General features: G+C 39.9%; 1 protein-coding gene across 2 annotated transcripts; it reads left to right on the top strand.

Annotated features, from left to right (window-relative positions):
- The first annotated feature begins 439 nt into the window (after positions 1–439).
- Positions 440–18,594, top strand: LOC124666097 (protein MOR1). Of its 2 annotated transcripts, none has more exons than XM_047203448.1 (53): positions 440–666; positions 820–925; positions 1,017–1,140; positions 2,506–2,585; positions 2,664–2,841; positions 2,925–2,989; positions 3,752–3,834; positions 3,943–4,028; positions 4,121–4,234; positions 5,721–5,840; positions 7,052–7,154; positions 7,487–7,623; positions 7,722–7,787; positions 7,879–7,987; positions 8,119–8,159; positions 8,633–8,704; positions 8,800–8,904; positions 9,269–9,374; positions 9,506–9,618; positions 9,780–9,867; positions 10,022–10,122; positions 10,429–10,536; positions 10,612–10,717; positions 10,796–10,875; positions 10,955–11,104; positions 11,206–11,281; positions 11,375–11,499; positions 11,587–11,847; positions 11,950–12,024; positions 12,112–12,193; positions 12,282–12,403; positions 12,477–12,569; positions 12,653–12,730; positions 13,484–13,579; positions 13,680–13,781; positions 13,865–13,966; positions 14,132–14,314; positions 14,397–14,508; positions 14,767–14,843; positions 14,945–15,024; positions 15,193–15,258; positions 15,346–15,463; positions 15,642–15,761; positions 15,834–15,911; positions 15,997–16,155; positions 16,225–16,383; positions 16,461–16,558; positions 16,651–16,807; positions 16,899–17,015; positions 17,121–17,216; positions 17,466–17,537; positions 17,621–17,846; positions 17,951–18,594. In XM_047203448.1, exons 1-53 carry the CDS (start codon positions 504–506, stop codon positions 18,193–18,195), a joined length of 5,979 nt encoding a protein of 1,992 aa, XP_047059404.1. In that variant the 5' UTR covers positions 440–503; the 3' UTR covers positions 18,196–18,594. The 2 variants fall into 2 exon arrangements, with proteins under 2 accessions (XP_047059404.1, XP_047059405.1); XM_047203449.1 differs by having other exon boundaries at positions 441–666; positions 17,954–18,594.
- The last annotated feature ends 1,743 nt before the right edge of the window (positions 18,595–20,337 follow it).

Genomic DNA, 20,337 nt, shown 5'->3' with positions numbered 1-20,337 from the left:
CGGCCGTCTTCAACGGAGATTCAAAATCTTTCAAAACAGCCCGACCGGACCGACACCGTCCCACGCTCCGTCTCCCTCGCCCCGCAAGCAAACGGGCGCTCCAGTACCGAATCATCATCGCCACCGGCGCGTGGAAGGAACACAGGACATGGCCCACCGGGAAGCGACAGTACGAGCGCACCTTCTCGTGCGCGCAGACCCCGACCCGAAACCTACCGACGAAGACGAACCCGAACGGACGGACGCACGAACAAAATGACGCTCCACTCCTGACCCAGCTCTCCCTCTATTTCACTTCGCATTTTCCACTTTCGAAATAATCGATTTTACCTTTTTATTCCCCCCTCCCATCTCCTCTCTCTCCCCCCATTCGGATCCGAACTCCCCCACGAACGCCACCGCCACAATTTGAAACCCTAGCCCGCCGCACCGATCCGCCGACGGCGATTGCATTGGCGGCCCCCTCGTCCCTCTAGCGGCGGCGGCGGCGGCGGCGGCCGGCCATGTCGACCGAGGACGAGAAGCTCCTCAAGGAGGCGAAGAAGCTGCCGTGGGACGAGCGGCTGCAGCACAAGAACTGGAAGGTGCGCAACGACGCCAACATCGACCTCGCCGCGCTCTGCGACTCCATCACCGACCCCAAGGACGCGCGCCTCCGCGAGTTTGGTGAGACCCCGATCCACCCCCCACCCCCATTCATTCATTCATTCAGCGCTCCGCTCGGATCCGAGCCACACGCTCCATTCATTCGCCAGCGCCTTTCCATTTCGGATTTCTCTGCGCGTTAGATCTGATGAACGCCGCTGTTTTGTTGGTTAGCTCCGCTGTTTAAGAAGGCGGTTTCGGATTCCAACGCGCCCGTGCAGGAGAAGGCGCTGGACGCCCTGCTAGCGTTCCAGCGAGCCGCTGATGCTGATGTATCCAGGTGCCTATCTACCTCATGCTAGTACTTCATTTCTTACCTGACGTGCTTCTGGTTACTTGACCAATGCCTTTTGGAATTGGCCCGTCCGCAGGTATGCCAAAGAGGTGTGCGACGCCATTTGTGCCAAGTGCCTCACTGGTCGGCCCAAGACTGTCGAGAAGGCTCAGGCTGCATTCCTCCTTTGGGTGGAGCTCGAGGCGTCAGAGGTCTTCCTTGTAAGTGCAAAAACTGCACCTAGTGACTTTTTAAGCTACGAATTATGATTATTCGGATGCATTGAGCAGTTAGTTATGGTCTGCTCTCAGGCAGCCACTTTGTCTGCGACAACTCGTGCCTCACATTTTGTAATTCTACAGCTACACGCAGCTGCAGAACTTACGTAATGCCCATGTACCAATGCTGTTGTAACGTCCAAACTGTTAGGCCTATGACATAGGATTGAGTGTTGGATACTGAAGCAGATTTTAGTTACCACTTAGCTAATGGTGGGTCACAAATTGTTTACTACTTCAGTGCATAAAACCATGGATCAATGCCCGAGACGCGAAACACCAGTTCCCCTCCTCCACCTTTCAGTGTTGTACTCTGGCGTGGTAGACTCTAAAATTCTGCAAGTAGTTTAGCTGTTCTAATACGGATTTTTTTTATGTTAGTTACTTAATTATTATTACCAGCATCCCAGGAGGGTGCTTCCTGAGCTTGCATTACTTGGGAGCACCTGTATGTAGGTGTGACTGATGGTGAAGACAACTCAAACCTTTGTTCAACTTCCCACACATATAGTACTTACTTTTTTATTAATCACTATTTGTAAGCAATCCCTGCCTAACCTTCACAAGTACTGTGAAAGCAGATATTTTTTCCCGTTCTAGCATGCATTGTGATGATGGTGGCCGTGGTCTAAAAGTATACTGATATGACGATTAGCATCGGGATGGAGATGGGATACACATGCTTGTGCACTTGCATGTCAATAATAGCATCTGTGATTCAATTTACTCTCTAGTATAAGTCGTTTCAGTCTTAGGTGCAAAGGCTAATATCGAAACATACTAGTAAAAGTAAGTTCATATATTATGAAAGTATATGAAGACAAGTCCTATCACATAAATATTCTGTAGTATATTTACATACCACATAAACTAAATGATCAAAGTTTCAAAGCATCGGTCGGCTGCACAGATCTCACTCTGTCCTATCTTTCGACACATGAGGGAGTACCTCTTGGTACACCTATTTAGCATATATACATAGCATGAATTAGATTCCAGTTGTTAATAGGAGAACCTTCATTTGGTATCCCATCATTTATTTGCAATTGCAAGTATCTTGCTTGAGCGCTCAAGTATTTTCATGAGCTTGTTGATTTATCTTAGCATTTATAATAAAAGGATTAATTCTGGTGATTGCATCATATCTTGCCACAAGGCATTGATGACCAGCCTTTATCTAATACCGTATTCTTTTTCTGTCGCTTACTCAACCAATCAATTTTTGTGATCTCATTGTACTTTGTACCACATATGTTCCCTTTTGTAGTTATAATTGATAGCATGCTAACTTTTTCAAACTGCCACCAGGAATCTATGGAGAAAGCTGTAAAGAATAAAGTGGCAAAAGCTGTTGTACCTGCTATTGATGTTATGTTTCAAGCACTTAGGTAAGTTCCTAGCTGGTAATTTGGTTTCTTGTTAGAACACATTTTTTTGAACTCTGTTAACTACTTTTTTCCTACCAGTGAATTCGGAGCTAAGGTTGTACCACCCAAAAAGATTCTAAAGATGCTTCCTGAGCTATTCGATCATCCAGATCAGAACGTTCGGGCTTCTTCCAAGGGTTTGACGCTTGAACTTTGTCGATGGATTGGCAAGGAGCCTGTTAAGTCAATTTTGTTCGAGAAAATGAGAGATACAATGGTGGGATTATTTGTACCAGTGCAATGTTTTTATTGATAATTTATATTACAAGCCAACAGTATAATCACTTTTCCTGTTTGCAGAAAAAAGAATTGGAAGCAGAACTATCAAACGTTTCGGGGATTGCTAGGCCAACTCGCAAGATAAGGTCAACATTTTTGAAGAACATGTCTGCTTGATACATTTTAGCTACACAATTTCTGAATAACTTTGGAAAATAAACATCTAAATTCTAGGTCCAGGCTGTAATGCTGTGTTGTGACTCTGCATGAAACTATGATAAAATGGCAGACATTCATAATAATATGATAAAAGTCTACTGCAGTTCCCAGCATCTGATACAACTTTGATCTATGTTTTGTTTATCACAATGTACTGGGTATCTCTTTTTATCATGCATTAATAGTGAGTAGAGATGAACAAACTTCATATTTAGAAGGAAAATGTCCATTTTACTCCTCACAAGTGTTGCAATGGTTTGGGTAACCCTCTTCTAGTTGGGGTGATTATCTGGCAAATGCAATTCTTTAGGGTAGTAAAAGGGCCATTCTGAAATTTGCTGCTGCAGAACTATACTGATTTGAAGTAGGTTACTGTAGGATAGTTCAACAGGGAAATATTATTTGCCACATGTACAATTTCTTTAAAGGCTTCTTCAAAGTGCTCTAGAGGTTTCTGGTCCCAAGAAATTATGCCTTAAAGGACTTGTTAATTTTGTTAACGCAAAAACTGTACAGGACTCCCCCCCCCCCCCTACAGTTTCTGGTCCCAAGAAATTATGCCTTAAAGGGCTTGCAGTGATATTTTTTTCCTTCTGCCATACTCATATATTTGTGAGTACCATATTTTTATAATGCAGCATGGCCAATCATATATTGAAAGTGTATATGATTTTAATATTGTTTACTAGATCCGAACAAGAAAAGGAGCTTGAGGAGGAAGCTGTACCAGAGACAACAGGCGCCAGTACCTGTGACGACGCAGTGCCAGATGGTCTGTTGTTTTCCGGGGCATTGTTATTGTTATCTTCATTTCTATTGTTGACAAATATGTTAACCTTTTATATTTACTGTGAGAGTACTGATGCAATTGTTCTTCTAGCCCCTATGGAGATCGATGAATATGATCTTGTTGACCCTGTGGATATTTTAACTCCACTTGAAAAATCTGGATTTTGGGATGGCGTGGTATGTGATCTGTCTTGCATACACACTGTCATCGTAAACGGTTATTACGGTTATATAACCTTTTGATGTCATTGTGTCCTGTGTCATACCAGAAAGCAACTAAATGGTCTGAAAGAAGGGACGCTGTGGCAGAGCTCACTAAGCTTGCTTCAACAAAGAAAATTGCTCCTGGTGATTTTAATGAAGTTTCACGAACTCTTAAAAAGGTTAATACTGGCTTGAACTATCTCATCATACATCGAAATTTGCCCTTGTTCACACTGATTTTACTTATTGGCACAGTATGTGGTTTATTTTAAGGTTGTTTCCTGACTCATCTTATGTTTTCCTGTTTTCTTATATTTATAAAAAAAAACCCTTTTAGTGTTTGTCCTGACTTATATCGAGTTTGTATTTTGTACTTCAAGTAATGTGTAGGTGAATACTTAACTGAGACTACATGCATAATTTTTTTTATAGTGTTATGTTGGAAATCTCTTGGAGTTTGTATTATGTTCTGTAGGGTTGCAATACTTAATGTGGAACTGTTGGCACACTATATTCTTTAGGGGGTCGAGTTATGTTGTTTCGGAAGGTTCTTGAGTTACTGTGGTCTGTGGTACTCCCTCCGTTTCAAATTAAATGTCGCAGATTTGTCTAGATTTGCATGTATCTACACACTAACACGTGTCTAGATACATGTGAATCTAGACAAATCTGTGAAACTTAATTTGGAACGGAGGAAGTAGCATTTAATGGTAAGGAAATCGGTAATCATTAACTGCTCGGTCGGCTTGGGAGTAGCGATTAATCGGAATTCGGACGATTAACTGATTTAATCGGTCGACTATTAATCGGTGTAACCTACACAAATTAGCACGTAAAAAATAGTTTATATAAGAAAAATAATAGTATATGAGCCTCTATATGTCTGGCCCTACTTCTCTAGAGCCTAAAATCCCAGAAAAACATGTATGCTTCTCCTCTATGACCTAATCTTCAAGGTCACGAGCTAATCAGGATCCATTAGTCGAAGCCGCGTTTCTTCCTTCCACTTCTTATCCTCTCACCTCTGAATTTTATCTTCTCCCACCACCTACCTTGCTAGGGTACGACCCCTCTTACACCTCAACCACCTAACCTATTGAAGGCGCCCTTGAGCTCCTGCACGAGCTACTCAAGGTGGTCAAGCTCATGTATCTAGGCAACTGAGAGTAACTGGTCTGGGCGGGCAAGGAACTAGTTGGCGACAGCGGAATTCGAGCTGTTGGAGGCTGCAATCAAGCGGGAGCTTTGCAAAACCTATTTTATTGGGGAGGGGTAGCGCCTGTACTAGCTATATGCATTGAAAAGTTTTAACTTTTTTGACCAAGTGCAGTAGTTAATCGGGAACATACCTAGTAATCGGACTTTCGGTACGATTAATCGGGCTAAAGGATTAACACAAGAGATTAATGGTAATCGACACGGTCAGGCCCCTAGTAGTGATTAATCGTCCTAGTAATCGCTGAATCGGCCTAGTTTTTGAACAGTGCCCATTTTGTGATAGAAGCATTTGAATTATTTTCTTTTACTTCTGTTCCTTGCCAATCTAATGTTGCTAGTGTTATCAGAGAACTGTTCAGGATCCTGAGTGCTATCATAAAGATGTTGCTTCTAATAATGTTTGTAATTTGTGATTCACTTGCTCCCCTGTCTTTTTTCCTGTTGCAGCTTGTTACAGATGTTAATTTGGCTGTTGCAGTGGAAGCTACTCAAGCAATAGGGAATTTAGCTAAAGGTTTAAGAACTCATTTTTCTGGAAATTCACGGAATCTGCTTCCTGTTTTACTTGTAAGTTGAAATATCATTTTTTTTTTCTGAATGATCATAAATCACTTGTTGTTTCTTGTTTGTGATATCTGCTAGCTTATAGCTTAAGATGCCTGATCTTCTTTACACCAAGGAGTGTTCTGTGTTTTTGTAAATGTGATATTTTGCTCTTCACTTTAGTCACATGACAGATTAGTGCTGCCAAATTTGCATGTTCTTATGTTATCCACTTATTAAAGGCTGACTAGTATCAGTTATGCACTACTGTTTGTTGCCTTGATTGGGGTAATTTGAACCCTGCCTGCCTGTAAGATTGAGGTGTTGTCCAATTGTGACTATGCTGTAAGGGTCCGGGCATCTGACTGGGTGAAAAAATAACTCCTTCGAGCTGAAATGAAAAAGGAAGTCTCAAGATGCGATTAAATCTAATTCAGTTTAACATGGAAAGTGGGGGAAAGAGGTAGGGCTAATCCTGAACACTGGTTGCTGGTGTTACTGTCACAGATCATCTTGTGTGGGTGTGTGTGCTGTGTGTGTGTGCTGGTGGGGGGGGGGGGGTTGGTATTGTGACAGACAACACATAATCACAGCACAAAGGTGGGGCTGTTGGATGGTAAATCCAACAGGGGGGGTGAGGGTGCTGCAGTTTTGCTGAATCCACCATTCTAAGTACGTTTTCTCTATATGTTAGATAGAACTTATCCTCTTTCATGATCGTAAATAAATTTACAATGTATGATCTATTGCCTGGTTGTTGCCCAGGTTTCTAGGACCAGGGCACTATGACCATTGCTATAGATTAATTTTCGCTTAGATGTAGTGCATCATAATAGTAACAGTGCGCGCACACGTGGTGAGGAATCTGTGTTCTGGATAATTGGATGGTATGGTGATATACTGATTTATATTATGCCGAGACTACAATTTAGTGCGGTAGTGCCAAGAATAATACATATGGTATTTATACTGTGTAATAAAATAGTTAATACTTGAGATCCTCCTTTCATTTGATTGCATTCATTTGTGATTGTGACTTCCTCTTATGTTCCAATTAAGATACTTTAAATTAATCATGTTGTATAATGTAACCTCTTACAGGGGCTCATGGCAATTGAGTATTAGTACATTTGTTGTTCTTCTTGACTGATCAAATTTTTATGCTGCACTTTCTTGAAATGCTGATCAAGTGAAGCAACATGTTTGACCTGATATGTCCTTGTTCTGTTAAACAGGAAAAATTGAAAGAGAAAAAAGCAACTATGACAGAAGCACTGACTCAGACGCTTGAAGCAATTCATAAGGCTGGCTGTATCACTCTTCTTGATGTGATTGATGGTTAGTATTTTGTTAATAGCTGCATCCTCGGTGCTGGGTTCTGTCAGATTCTTTTTAACATACTAATAGTCTGGCTGGAAATGTGTCTCATGTTTTCTTGGACTTCAGCTGACCAGTCTTTAAGTGCTCGCCCACTTTTTTCAAATAATGGATACATATCTTAAGAAGTGAAAGCTGACAAGGAATATGTTCAGCTTGTCAGCTTTCACTTCAAATAATGGATACATATTTTGTTAATAGCTTGTCAGCTTTCACTTCTTAATAGGAATACATATCTTAAGAAGAAGCAAAGTTGGTAATCTTTATGAAATTCGTTTGTTGTGTTATTGCAGATATTCGGGTGGCTGTAAAAAACAAGGTCCCTCTTGTTCGATCGTTAACGTTGAACTGGGTTGCATTTTGCATTGAAACAAGCAATAAGGCAACTGTCCTAAAGTTGCACAAGGAATATGTTCCTATCTGCATGGAGGTAAACAGCCAGTTTTTGGTCACCGGTTGGGATTTTTTCTTGTTGTTTACCTGTATTTATGTTTTGCGTCTTCACTGATTTTTATTTTTTACTGTTAGTGCTTGAATGATAGCACCCCTGAAGTTCGGGATTCTTCATTTTCTGTTTTGACTGCCATAGCTAAGGTCTGTTTCTTTTGACTGTGCCTTTCTCTTGCATCTCTATATCCTTAAATGTTAAATTCTAAATTTTTTGGGCACTTTTGCTATCTGGTAGATGGTTGGTATGAAACCTTTGGAACGGTCCCTGGAGAAATTAGACGATGTGAGGAAAAAGAAACTGTCAGATATGATTGGTTCTGCCACTGATACTGTTTTAAGTTCAGGTACAGGTTTGAGTTGCTATTCCTTGTGCTGCTTTCCATCTTTCTACATGAGAACCATACATCTCTTTTTATTATTAATTTCTAGAAGAACAGTATCATGAACCTAACAAACACCAACCATGCCGTTTCAGCACCTGCCTCAACTTCAGGAGCCGCCACATCTGCTCGCGAGGTACCTTTTATATCTTCTGATTATATTTTTAACACCACGACACATTACCACCTGTAGTCTGTAGCTTCTCCTCGAATAACGGGCCTGCCTCTTTGCATGCTAAACTGAATTGTGTTTGTTACCGGTCTTCACCAATGTGCTATGCGCTAATCAGGTGGCCTAGGCAGGATAAATTGGCTAGGTGGGGCTGCTGCCTTTTAGAACACTGTTTGTTAGAATAACTGTACATATTGCTGTAAGGTTTTGCTGTCATGGCTAGCATAATGATTCTTTTGAGTTGTTTTATTCGAAATAGGAAATTAGAAGTGCCTTGAGAAGCCACCACTGTTATGCAGTAGCCTGCTAAGCTTATGGATTACATTTATCATAATAACAGATTTCCATTACCACTGCTTAAAATACTTACATCATTGTGGCTTGATATATAGTTATTCAGTTGGCAAATCAAATATGATTATTACGTATTTGTCTAGGTTACAGATAGCTCATCAATGAGGAGATCTGCTGCAAGCATGCTTAGTGGAAAGAAGACTGTCCATGCAGTGGTTAGTATTATTTTCTTGCTCATGGATGCGTATACCCATACTATGGTTGAGTTTCTACTCTTTATGTTTGGCCACCATGTTTGTGTTGTTGTTAGGCTGCGACTAAGAAATCCGGACCTGCAAAATCAACCGGTACAAAAAAGACAGATGGTGGACAACAATCAAAGGCCTCTGCTGCTGCTGAGGTTGAAGATGTTGAGGTGACTTGCTTGTCATAATAATATCCGCGTCCTTAGAAGCAAATTTGTTCTGATTTTATTGTTATGCACTAAATCTGTAACAGCTATTAGCTGCTAGTCTAAATCACATACAATCTTTATCAATTATCACTCAGTTCTATGGAAAATTGGTAAAAAATATTCAGTGTTCAGACTATTTAACTTCAGCTTTTGTATTTACCATAAGGATACTAACCATAAATATTGGACTGAAGGTTTTTCCGTTAAACCCAACTGATTTGCAGTAGCAGTGATGAGATGTTATATTTACAAAGTAATAACTGTAAAGAATTCACTGATGAAGGTAGGTGCAAGCTCACATACTTATTTGTTTGATTTTTTGCAGCCTGCTGAGATGAGTTTGGAAGAAATAGAGGAGAGATTAAATTCTATCGTGAAAACGGAGACAATTTCCCAGCTAAAGAGCACTGTCTGGAAAGAGCGCCTTGAAGGTTAGCGAAGATCCTGTGTTGCCTGTTTTTTTTAAATCTTATTTGGATTGGCAGAATAAGCTTTGATTCATTTCTCTTATATCTTATGTTTTGATGGCATATTTAAATACTAATGCTGTACTATTTGTCAGCTATTGGCATCCTAAAGCAGGATGTGGAAAATCTCACAGAACTCGACAAATCTGCTGAACTCCTTGTTCGTTTATTATGTGCTGTACCTGGATGGAGTGAAAAAAACGTGCAGGTATGTATAACTCCCTCCGTTCACTAATATATGACGATTTAGCAAACTGAATCATTTTGCTAAAATGTCGTTCTATTTGTGAAGAGAGGAAGTAATAATTTTGTGTTGAGATAAAATATTTCCGTAGGGAAGTTATGTCATGTATATTTCAAACAAAACAGGTTCAGCAACAAGTTATAGAGGTCATCACCTACATTGCCTCTACTGTAAAGAAGTTTCTAAAGCGATGTGTTGTTCTATGCCTTCTTGGTATGAGCTCCTTCTACTTCAGTTTCTACACCATTTTAGATTACATGAACATTCCCTGCATTGATCATACAGTGTACCTTCTCCATATCAACTGTTGATTATGCTTGATATAATGCTGATTGTTCCAATTATTATTACATTCAAAAAATTTCAGGCATAAGTGAAAAGGTTGCTGATATAAAAACTCGAGCACCTGCAATGAAGTGTCTCACCGCGTTTTGTGAGGCAGTTGGGCCAGGATTTGTGTTTGATAGGGTATGGTATAACATTGCAATCAAGCCATCACTTCAGTCCTTTTATGCATATTTACAATTTCTGCACAAGCCCCAATTTGGTGGCAAGGTTATCACGCATGAATCTGAACACCCGTGAATCTTAACACATGAACCGCTGAACGGTTTCAACTTGATGCATTTACAACTAACAAATCAGTTTTAATATACAAAGAATTTCTGTGTGGTATGATCTCAAACATTGCAACAAAAAGTACTGAACACTTTCCACTGACCGGATGATGTTTGGTAACCATCATAACTATTTCCATCATTTTTTATTTTGTAGCTATATAAAATAATGAAAGAGCACAAGAACCCGAAGGTTCTCAGTGAGGGTATTCTTTGGATGGTATCTGCCGTCGAAGACTTTGGGATTTCCAATTTGAAACTAAAGGTGCACTTTACTTTCTAAGTATTATTTACAGTTATAAAGACACCACACTATTTTCATACTCTTCTTTTTTTCCAGGATATAATTGATTTCTGCAAAGACACCGGTCTGCAGTCAAGCGCTGCTGCAACTAGAAATGCAACTATTAAACTGATTGGTGTGCTGCATAAGTTTGTAGGACCAGGTTGTTACTAGTTTCTTAATTTATGTATGGCTTGATGAATGCCTATTTTGTTGTTGTTTAAGTAATTGTTTCCTCCAGACATCAAAGGCTTCTTGAGTGATGTCAAACCGGCACTTCTCAGTGCTCTCGATGCTGAATATGAAAAGAATCCATTTGAGGTATGCTGTCTTGGTCATTGTATAGAAAATGTATTTTTTGTTTGGAGTGTTAATGGCATGAATTATGTTGAATTAACAGGGTGCTGCTGCTCCTCCAAAAAGAACAGTTAGAGCTTTGGATACTGCATCGTCTTCATCTGGTGCCTCATCAGATGGGCTGCCGAGGGAAGACATAAGTTCTAAGATAACACCTACTTTACTGAAAAATTTGGGAAGCCCAGACTGGAAGGTACTATGGAACTTGGTTTCTCCTTAACCGCTTGGGCTAATTCTGTAAGTTTGCTTGCATGTCATATTGATGTTGTACTTATGTGAAATGTGGAATGACAGGTAAGGCTGGAGTCCATTGAAGCAGTCAACAAAATTGTGGAGGAGGCCCATAAGCGCATTCAGCCGACCGGCACAGGTTCTTTTTCGTTGTCTATCTCGAACAACTGGCTATATTCGTTGATGTTCATTCAATTCATAAACCCTTATCGTTTTGGTCTTGTACCTGCAGCGGACCTGTTCACAGCTCTAAGAGGCCGTCTTAATGACAGTAACAAAAATCTAGTAATGGCGACCTTGTCGACGATTGGTGGTCTTGCATCTGCTATGGGCCCTTCCGTTGAAAAATCAAGCAAGGTTTGCAACCAATTCTACATCTGTTTTTATATGTTTCTTAGTACTGTTTTGCACCTATAATGACTGCAACTTTATGTTGCGATCTAGGGTATTTTGGCAGACGTGCTGAAGTGTATTGGTGACAATAAGAAGCACATGCGAGAGTGCACATTGACTGCTCTAGATTCCTGGGTTGCTGCTGCTCAACTTGATAAGATGGTTCCTTATATTACGGTAGCTTTGGGTGATCAGAAATGTGGTTCAGAAGGCCGCAAGGATCTTTTTGATTGGTTGTCTAAGCATGTTTCAAAATTGAGTGATCCTGCTGAGTCTTTGCCTTTATTGAAGCCGTCTGCATCCTCTTTGATGGTATTAGTTAGATAGTTGAGCTATTTCATTGGTATTCGTCTTTCATATATCCACACACAGTTCACATGAAATCTAATGTGTTTATATACTTCTGTTGAATAGGATAAATCATCTGAAGTCCGCAAAGCTGCTGAGACATTTATGAATGAAATTCTCAAGATCTGCGGCCAAGCAGTGGTATGGTTTTGTTTGTTACGTTCTTTTTTTCACTAGTTCATTTTTCTGAAACCCTTTTCCAGTGGCTGAATTCGCTGTATGGCATAGGTGGCAAAGAATTTGAGGGATTTACCATCCCCTACTATGGCCATTGTAGCAGAGCGTTTGAAACTGTCCAATGTACACGAAGGTGTCTTGCCTAATCTTAATTCACATTTTGGGCTTATTCTCAACACTTGGTCTTCTGTACTAATTTGGTATTATTGCATCACAAACAGGATTATCTGATTCTGTGAAGATGGTGACAACAAGCATAAGTTTGCCATCAAAAGGTGGTTTGAAGAACGCCAAGCATGGCCCGAATGATCGTGGGTCTAATGTTGGCAAAGCTGCATCTCAAGTGCGTGTGGCTTTTGCTGTCTGTGTTATTGTGGAAAATGCCTTTTTCTGATAGTTATCTTTTTTTTTGTCAGAGAGGAGTTCCAGCAAGGGCCTCGGTTACTATGATTTCTTCCCAAGACTCCTTACAATCTCAGGCATTATTTAACATTAAGGACTCAAACAAGGTAGACCATCATCAATTCCCTTCCTGCAACTTGCAAAGTTATGCATTGGACTCTTATATTCATATCTATGTTTCATTTTGCAGGAAGATCGGGAGAGACGTGTTTTGGTACGTAAGTTCAAGTTTGAAGAACCGCGGCGTGAGCAGATTGATGAACTGAAGGTCTGTGTTGCAGAAACAGAACTGATCTGTACCTATATTTATATTTCTGTACTGGGTTGTGGTCTCACGCCCTAAATCATGCTGTTATATGTTAGATGTAACATGAAATGATCATTTAACAGAAGCGAAACATGATACCTAGGACACACATTTATCACTGTTATATGGCATGGAATACCCTCTTTGTTACCTTTACTTTGCAGCGACACTGATTTGATTTCAGTCACAAATCTGCATCCACATTAGCTAACTTAATTAATTTAAACAGTAGCATATGCTATGCAGTTGTGTCATGTCAGAACTCATAATTGGTCAATTGGTATAGCAGGTTAGTAAGCAGCAGATGTCGTTGTGTCCAAAGCTGGTGCGCACACTGCTGTGTGGAGTTCTATTACATATTCAAATGGCACAAAACAAGTTCTATTACATATTATTGAGTTGGTTTGGATTTTATCTTAGATTCTGCTCTCACTGCTCTTCTGTCATGAGCACTTCACCAACATGTAGGTGTATATTCGTACGTTCCTGAAATGTGCTCATCTGCCTGATATTTTTCTTCTTCCAGCAAATATCGCTTGCTGCAATGCACTGTAGAAGAATATACCGTTTCGATATATTTTGTTCATTCGACATGCCAATCTGACGTTTCCTTCTATTTTACTTTTTCAACTGGCATTGCGTAGTTAATTGGTTGCTTCGCGTGATGTGCTATTTGTTATCATCATCTGGTTTCTTCAAAAAAATCATCTGCAGGTTGATTTATTTAAGCATTTCCGAGAAGATGTTAGTTTGCGGCTATGGAACTCAGACTTTAAGAGGCAAATTGATGGTATTGAGTTGTTACAAAAGGTTAGAAATAGATAACAATATTGAAACTCTATCTCTCCTGTTTGATTGTGTAACCTTAGCTCATATGATCCTTTTGTTGCGACACTGTCCAATTTTGCAGGCACTTCCTTCAAGTGGGAAAGAAGTGGTTGAGCTTCTTGATATCTTACTAAGATGGTTTGTCTTGCGTTTCTGTGAATCTAACACAACTTGTTTGTTGAAGGTATGCTAACTACGGAAACTTAAGTTCTTCTTTCTAGGCATAGCAAAATTAGTTCTGAGTATTTTGTTTATTTTGACTTGTAGGTTCTTGACTTTCTACCGGAGCTATTTGATGGTCTGAAAGATCAATCTTACATGTTAACGGAAGCAGAAGCTGCAATCTTCTTGCCTTGCCTTATAGAGAAGGTAGGTACCATTGGAAATTTAACGCTGCGGAATATAATTGGATGAGAATTCTTTCAAACACCGTCCTGAAATATTGTTTTCCTAGATTTTTTGGTGGAACACACATAGTACTTATATTGCAGTATGGGACTTCCTTTTCGAACCTAAATAACTCTCCTATTGCAGTCTGGTCACAACATTGAGAAAGTCAGGGAGAAAATGGGAGAGCTGATAAAGCAAATGATGAATATCTACTCTCTTCCAAAACTACTTCCCTATATTTTGGAGGGACTGCGCTCCAAGAATAACCGAACTAGGATAGAGTGTGTTGACATTATTGGATATTTCATGGATAATAACGGGACTGAGGTATGTATATCCCTCACATCCACCGTTCTGTAGTAGCTGGTAGATTTCTTGCTTATGGTCATGCTTATTTCTGCTCTTGCAGGTTGGTGGTTTGTTGAAAAATTTGCCCTCTGTTGCTGCATTAACAGCAGAGCGTGATGGAGAAATCAGGAAAGCTGCTCTTAATACGCTTGCCACTGCTTACAAGAACCTTGGTATGGCTTTTCCCTAAATATCTCCAGCACTTGATTCTTCATTTTATATTAGACCTGTTTTTATTTGGTACTACCTGGTCCTGTGTTGGAAGCCTTTTTACTACCTGGACCATTACTCTTGAGAATTGTATTCCTTTTTTCATCAAACATCCTTGCTTTCATACTTGAACTTAAGGGTATGAGCTATAATTGCGGCTTGGTGACAAGTAATGAAATTGATTCCCAAGATGTTCTTAGTCTACTCTTTTGGCCATGCAGGGGACGATGTTTGGCGATTTGTTGGAAAACTTTCAGATGCTCAAAGAAGTATGCTCGATGATAGATTTAAATGGAAGGTCGTCATCATCTATCAGTCCACAAGAAATTTGTAACATTTGTAGTGTAAAACCGTTCATTTACCTGATAAAGCAAAGGTTTTATGATGGTATATTGTCAGGCTCGGGAAATGGACAAGAGGAGAGAAGGAAGGCCTGGTGATGCTCGAGCAGCTTTGAGACGTTCAGTTAGAGAGAATGGGTTAGTTCCCTTGTTGTATATTGCTTCCTTTACTCAACTTTTAGGAGTGAAAATGCAAGACGGGCAATTTTGAACAAAAAACATAACAGTTCACTTCTTGGTTCACTACCCAGATGTGTACTGTTTATGGCATCATCTTTTTTACTTATTATTATTCTTTGGATATAGGTCTGATGTAGCAGAACAAAGTGGGGAGTTAGTTTCCCGTTCAATAGCAGGATCGATGACCTCAAGGTGCTCCAGCTATTTTATTTAATGGGTCTGTAATTCCTTTTGTATTCCATAACACAACCCCACCTGTGTATGCTTGTCTATGAATAGGGAAAACTTTGGTTATGCCGATGCCCATATGGTACCTAGGCAGATGGCAACAGCAGCAGCTGGTCCTGCAGACTGGCGGGAAGCTCTTGATATTGTTGCATTAGGTTTGCCTGAGCAGGTTTGTGCTGTTACTCACATAGTTCGGCCACCTCTTTTTCCGTCGTTGATGTGCTCTTTGTTCTTTCCTTTTTCTATTACTGTATTTGATATCTACCTGTAACAACCTATTTGCTTTACCGCATTTCTACATCCATTATTGAATTGTAAGCATTGATATTATGTTTTTGTTCATGCAGTCTGTTGAAGGAATGAAAGTCATATGCCATGAGCTAACTCAGGCAGTTGACCCCGAAAGCTCTGTGCTTGACGATCTCATCAAAGAAGCTGACAGATTAGTTTCATGCTTGTCTGTTATGGTAAGCCTTCATTGTTTTCTTCAGCTTAGCTTTCGGTAACTCTGCTAACTTCGATGATGACATATCTTTCAGGTTCCAAAAACCTTTAATTTCAGCCTATCTGGTGCTTCTTCAAGGTCTTGCAAATACGTTTTAAATACTCTCATGCAGGTCTGTTAATAAGTCTATGCTCGTTTTTCTTTCCTTTTTATATATTTGTTTAATGTTGTTTACTGAGTTAGTTGCTATTCTGCAGACTTTCCAGATCAAACGACTTGCTCATGCTGTGAAGGAGGGTACCTTAGACAATCTTATCACAGAGCTACTACTCTGGCTTTTAGATGAAAGAGTTCCTCTTATGGATGATGGTAGTCAACTACTCAAGGCTCTTAATGTCTTGATGCTTAAAATCCTGGTATGTGTATTTCTTTACATATTCTCTTAAGCTTGCTGTCTGCTGTGTTAACGGTTCTACTTTGAGCAGGATAATGCTGAGAGAACATCCTCATTTGTTGTACTAATCAACTTACTGAGGCCTTTAGACCCTTCAAGATGGCCATGCCCAACTCCATCAGAGTCCCTTGCTGTAAAAAATCAGAAGTTCTCAGATTTAGTTGTCAAATGTTTAATTAAATTGACAAAGGTATGCTGCTATTTGTGTATGGACTGTTGTGAATATGTGCGGGGTGTCAATTTTGATGGCATGTGTCATCTTTTCAGGTTCTTCAAAGTACGATATACGAAGTTGACCTTGATCGCATTCTTCAGAGTGTTCATATTTATTTACAAGAACTTGGGATGGAAGAGATACGGAGGAGGTCTGTGCTGACCCATTAGATTTGATTTTTTTATCTCTTCAATCATTTCCTTTTGTATTTCAGTCACATGAGATGCATTGCATATGGTGTAGGGCTGGAGCTGATGACAAACCACTAAGAATGGTCAAAACTGTGCTGCATGAACTTGTAAAGCTTCGAGGTACAGCAATAAAAGGTCATCTTTCAATGGTCCCTATAGATGCTGAACCTCAGCCAATCATTCTGGCATACATTGATCTTAATCTTCAGGTAGGATTTGAATATCATGTCCTTTGAGCGTTCCATGGAAGGTTCTATGTGCCTCCTTTTTGTCTAAGCAAATACTATTGGGTCATCCTAGACCCTTGCAGCAGCAAGGATGTTGACGCCATCTGGACCTATGGGCCAAACTCACTGGGGTGACGCCGCATCGAACAATGCAAATCCATCAGTTCATTCAACTGATGCACAATTGAAGGTTGCACCACTTGTTTCTTTTGTCACGTCATGCTTGTAGTTTGATTGTATTAAACTTCACACACTTATTTGATACATTGTTGGCCTTTGTTTTGGGTATGATCAGCAAGAGCTTGCTGCAGTATTCAAGAAAATTGGTGATAAGCAAACTTGCACTATTGGTCTTTATGAGCTCTACAGGATAACCCAGCTGTACCCAAAGGTATATATTATCAAGTAGTATCACTGTCCGCAGTTAGCCTTGCTGGTTAAGCTGAATTCAAATGAAATGGGTTGCATATCTACCACCCACTCATTTGGAAATATATTTGATGTTGATTTTACACTAGTACTGCTTGCATCATTAGAAAAGTAAATCTGAAACTTGGAATTTCGATTTTTTTTTTAATCTTTGCCATTTTAAGCTGTCTGCTCTGGTTTATTTTCTGATTCAAGAAAATGTTTTCCTTAGGTTGATATATTTGCTCAGCTTCAGAATGCAAGTGAAGCATTTAGAACGTACATCAGAGATGGGCTTGCTCAGGTTTGTAATCTCCTCCTTGGACGGGTTTGAGTCTTTTGGTACTTTTGACTGAGATATAAGAAATGTGTTTGTGGTGCATCCAGGTGGAGAAGAATGCCGCAGCTGGAAGAACACCCTCTAGTCTTCCATTATCAACGCCACCTCCAATAGCATCTATACCTTCTCCAAAATTCGCACCTTCTCCTGTCCACACAAAATCGATAAATAGCAAAACCGATTGTAATGAAGATGACCCCTTCAGAGTCCAAGGAGACTCTGATATTAGGGTACAATCTACTGAACAACAGACCGATAGATTCCAATCCTCAGGTCTACTTCTTACGCTATCTTTTGGCATCTGGATTTTTGATTGTATGGTATCAAAATTATTGATATTTGTTTTTTATTATTGGAACTATTTATTTCTTCACCAGCAGGGACACTGGATGCTCTCAGGGAAAGAATGAAAAGCATGCAAGCTGCAGCTGTAGGAGGTAATTTTGATGGAGCTCATACAAGGCCATTGGCAAGTATGAACGGTAATATGCTACATGGGGGGACACGACTGGATGGTGAACCACAAACACAAAGTAATATTCCACCCATGGACGAGAGAGCATTATCTGGGCTGCAAGCACGAATGGAGAGGCTGAAGAGTGGGTCTATGGATCCACTCTAAATACAGTTGACAGTATCATGATAAATACCAACCATTGTAATTGACTGTAAATTTGCAGCATAGTCATGCTATTTGTAGATAGGTATGTCAGATGCACTACATGATGCGGGGCTGACGTTTTGTTATCCCCGCGTTCCTGGTCAACCCATTCTTGCAGAGTTCTCTCCGGTGTAGTTTTAGATAGCTAGCCAGATGTTTTGCCTGTAGCTTGCCTCTCGAGGCCCTGATTAGTGTTTTGACACATTTTTTTCAACAGTGTTGAGTTTATTGTGTTGTATAGCAATAGAATCGAGTGATCTAAGTTAACTGCATTAATCATTTGTGAAAACATCACTGCAGTGACGAGTACCATATTCTTGTATTGTTGTGATTTCTAGAAAATTTCAGTGATGTGAAACAGATGGCCTGTGATTATTCTTTCTCCTCCCTCCTGCCCAATATGCAAGCACTATTTATTGTGTCCTAATTCAACACCTTTTGAAGTTTGTTCAGGTTTGAAAAGTAATATATTAAGCGTTATATATACTAACATTAATTTGTTTGTGTAGATATTAGTACCACCATCCAAAGCTTAAGGTTTTCTTTTTGAAAAGTCAAACCAAATAAAGGTTGACCAAACATTTAGAAGAATATATATCAAAAAATCAAGAACTAGATAGAACCTCTTGGAGCATGTCCTATTCGGAAGACTTGGAATGCCATTACCATGATCATATGGCATTTCATGCAAGAACCTTTTGGGTTGATCCATCCAAGACCATATGGCATTTGATGCAAGAACTTTTTCGGTTGATCCATCCAAGGCAAAAGAAGAATACATCAAGAGGAACAAAGCAAGCGGGTTCAAGAGCTCGTGCCCAAGATCAAGATCTTGCTTCAATTGTGGTGATAAGTTCTACTTCATCGCCGAATGCCCATGTGAGAATAGAGAAACTCGTGGTGGGAGGCTCATTCCGAAGGATAAGAACAAAGATTAAAAGGTTCCCAACAAGAGACCATTCATCAAGAATAAGAAGAACAAAGGATTGTGCTATTAACTCAAGAGGAGTATTCTTCTGAGGATAATGATAATGATAGTGATGAAGAAGAAACCTCAAATGAAGTGGCCACTATTGCTACTACCTCCACTCAATCTTAATCCCTCTTTGAATCCCCCAATGAGAACCCTCGCATCAAGAATGCACATTGCTTTATGACAAGATCTTCCATGGATACATCTATTGTGCTCTCAACTCAAGAAGAATATTCTTCTGGGGATGATGATGATGAAGAAGAAGAAACTACCAATGGGTTGGTTGCTCTTGCTTCCATCTCTAGTGCCTATTCATCACCAATTGAATCTCTCAATGAGGATATTCACATCAAGGAAGAAAATTGCTTCATGGGTAAATCTTCCGAGGTATCATCCCCTAACCCCTCTATGCCTAACATGCCAAATACTCTAGGGGTTGATCATGCTAGCTTAAAAGTTAAACAAGAAATGCTTGAGTTCGATGAGTTCATATTTAACTTGAAAGTTTACAAAAAAGCATGTTGGAGCTCTCATGTCTCGTCTAGCACACAACTATAAGATATCCTTGATAAAAAAGTCAAATCGAGAGAGAGGATTCTCTTGAAATTGCAACTTAAAAAAATGCTATTGGGGAAGAACAAGAAACCATAGCCTCTCTTGAAGAGAAACTTGAAACACTTGAGGATCCCCAAGATGAAATTGCCAAACTCACCAAGGAAAGAGATCTTGCTAGGGCTAAGATAAAAGTGCTTAAAAAGGAAATGGCCAAATTTGGTGTTGATCATGAGAAACTTGTTAAAGATCTAGATGATCTAGACAAGGCTCACAAGGCCTTGAAGAGTGAACACTCTCTCCTCACCAAGTCAAATGAGCAACTTAAAATTAGGATTGCTATATATGATGTGCCTAGTTCTTCTACCTCTTCTTGTGATCATGCAAATATTATTGAGGAAAATTCTAGATTAAAGGATGAACATGCCAAGTCCTCCTCTTCCCAAAGTAAGCAATCTTATGATGACCTCTTGAGTAAGCAAAGGTCAAAAAATGGGAAGGAGGGCATTGGCAATAGTGTCAATGCAAATAAGGCAAACAAGAATAAGGTTAAGCCCGCACAAGAAAAGAAGAAGGTG

The sequence above is a fragment of the Lolium rigidum genome, chromosome 6, assembly GCF_022539505.1.
Source record: "Lolium rigidum isolate FL_2022 chromosome 6, APGP_CSIRO_Lrig_0.1, whole genome shotgun sequence".
Taxonomy (NCBI): Eukaryota; Viridiplantae; Streptophyta; class Magnoliopsida; order Poales; family Poaceae; genus Lolium; species Lolium rigidum.
This window is presented reverse-complemented; position numbering and strand designations above follow the sequence as displayed.

Coding starts and splice junctions, on each gene's coding strand:
- LOC124666097 (XM_047203448.1), top strand. CDS start 504: ATGTCGACCGAGGACGAGAAGCTCCTCAAGGAGGCGAAGAAGCTGCCG. Junction 667..819: donor CGCGCGCCTCCGCGAGTTTG/GTGAGACCCCGA, acceptor TTTGTTGGTTAG/CTCCGCTGTTTAAGAAGGCG. Junction 15,464..15,641: donor CATTAGGTTTGCCTGAGCAG/GTTTGTGCTGTT, acceptor TTGTTCATGCAG/TCTGTTGAAGGAATGAAAGT.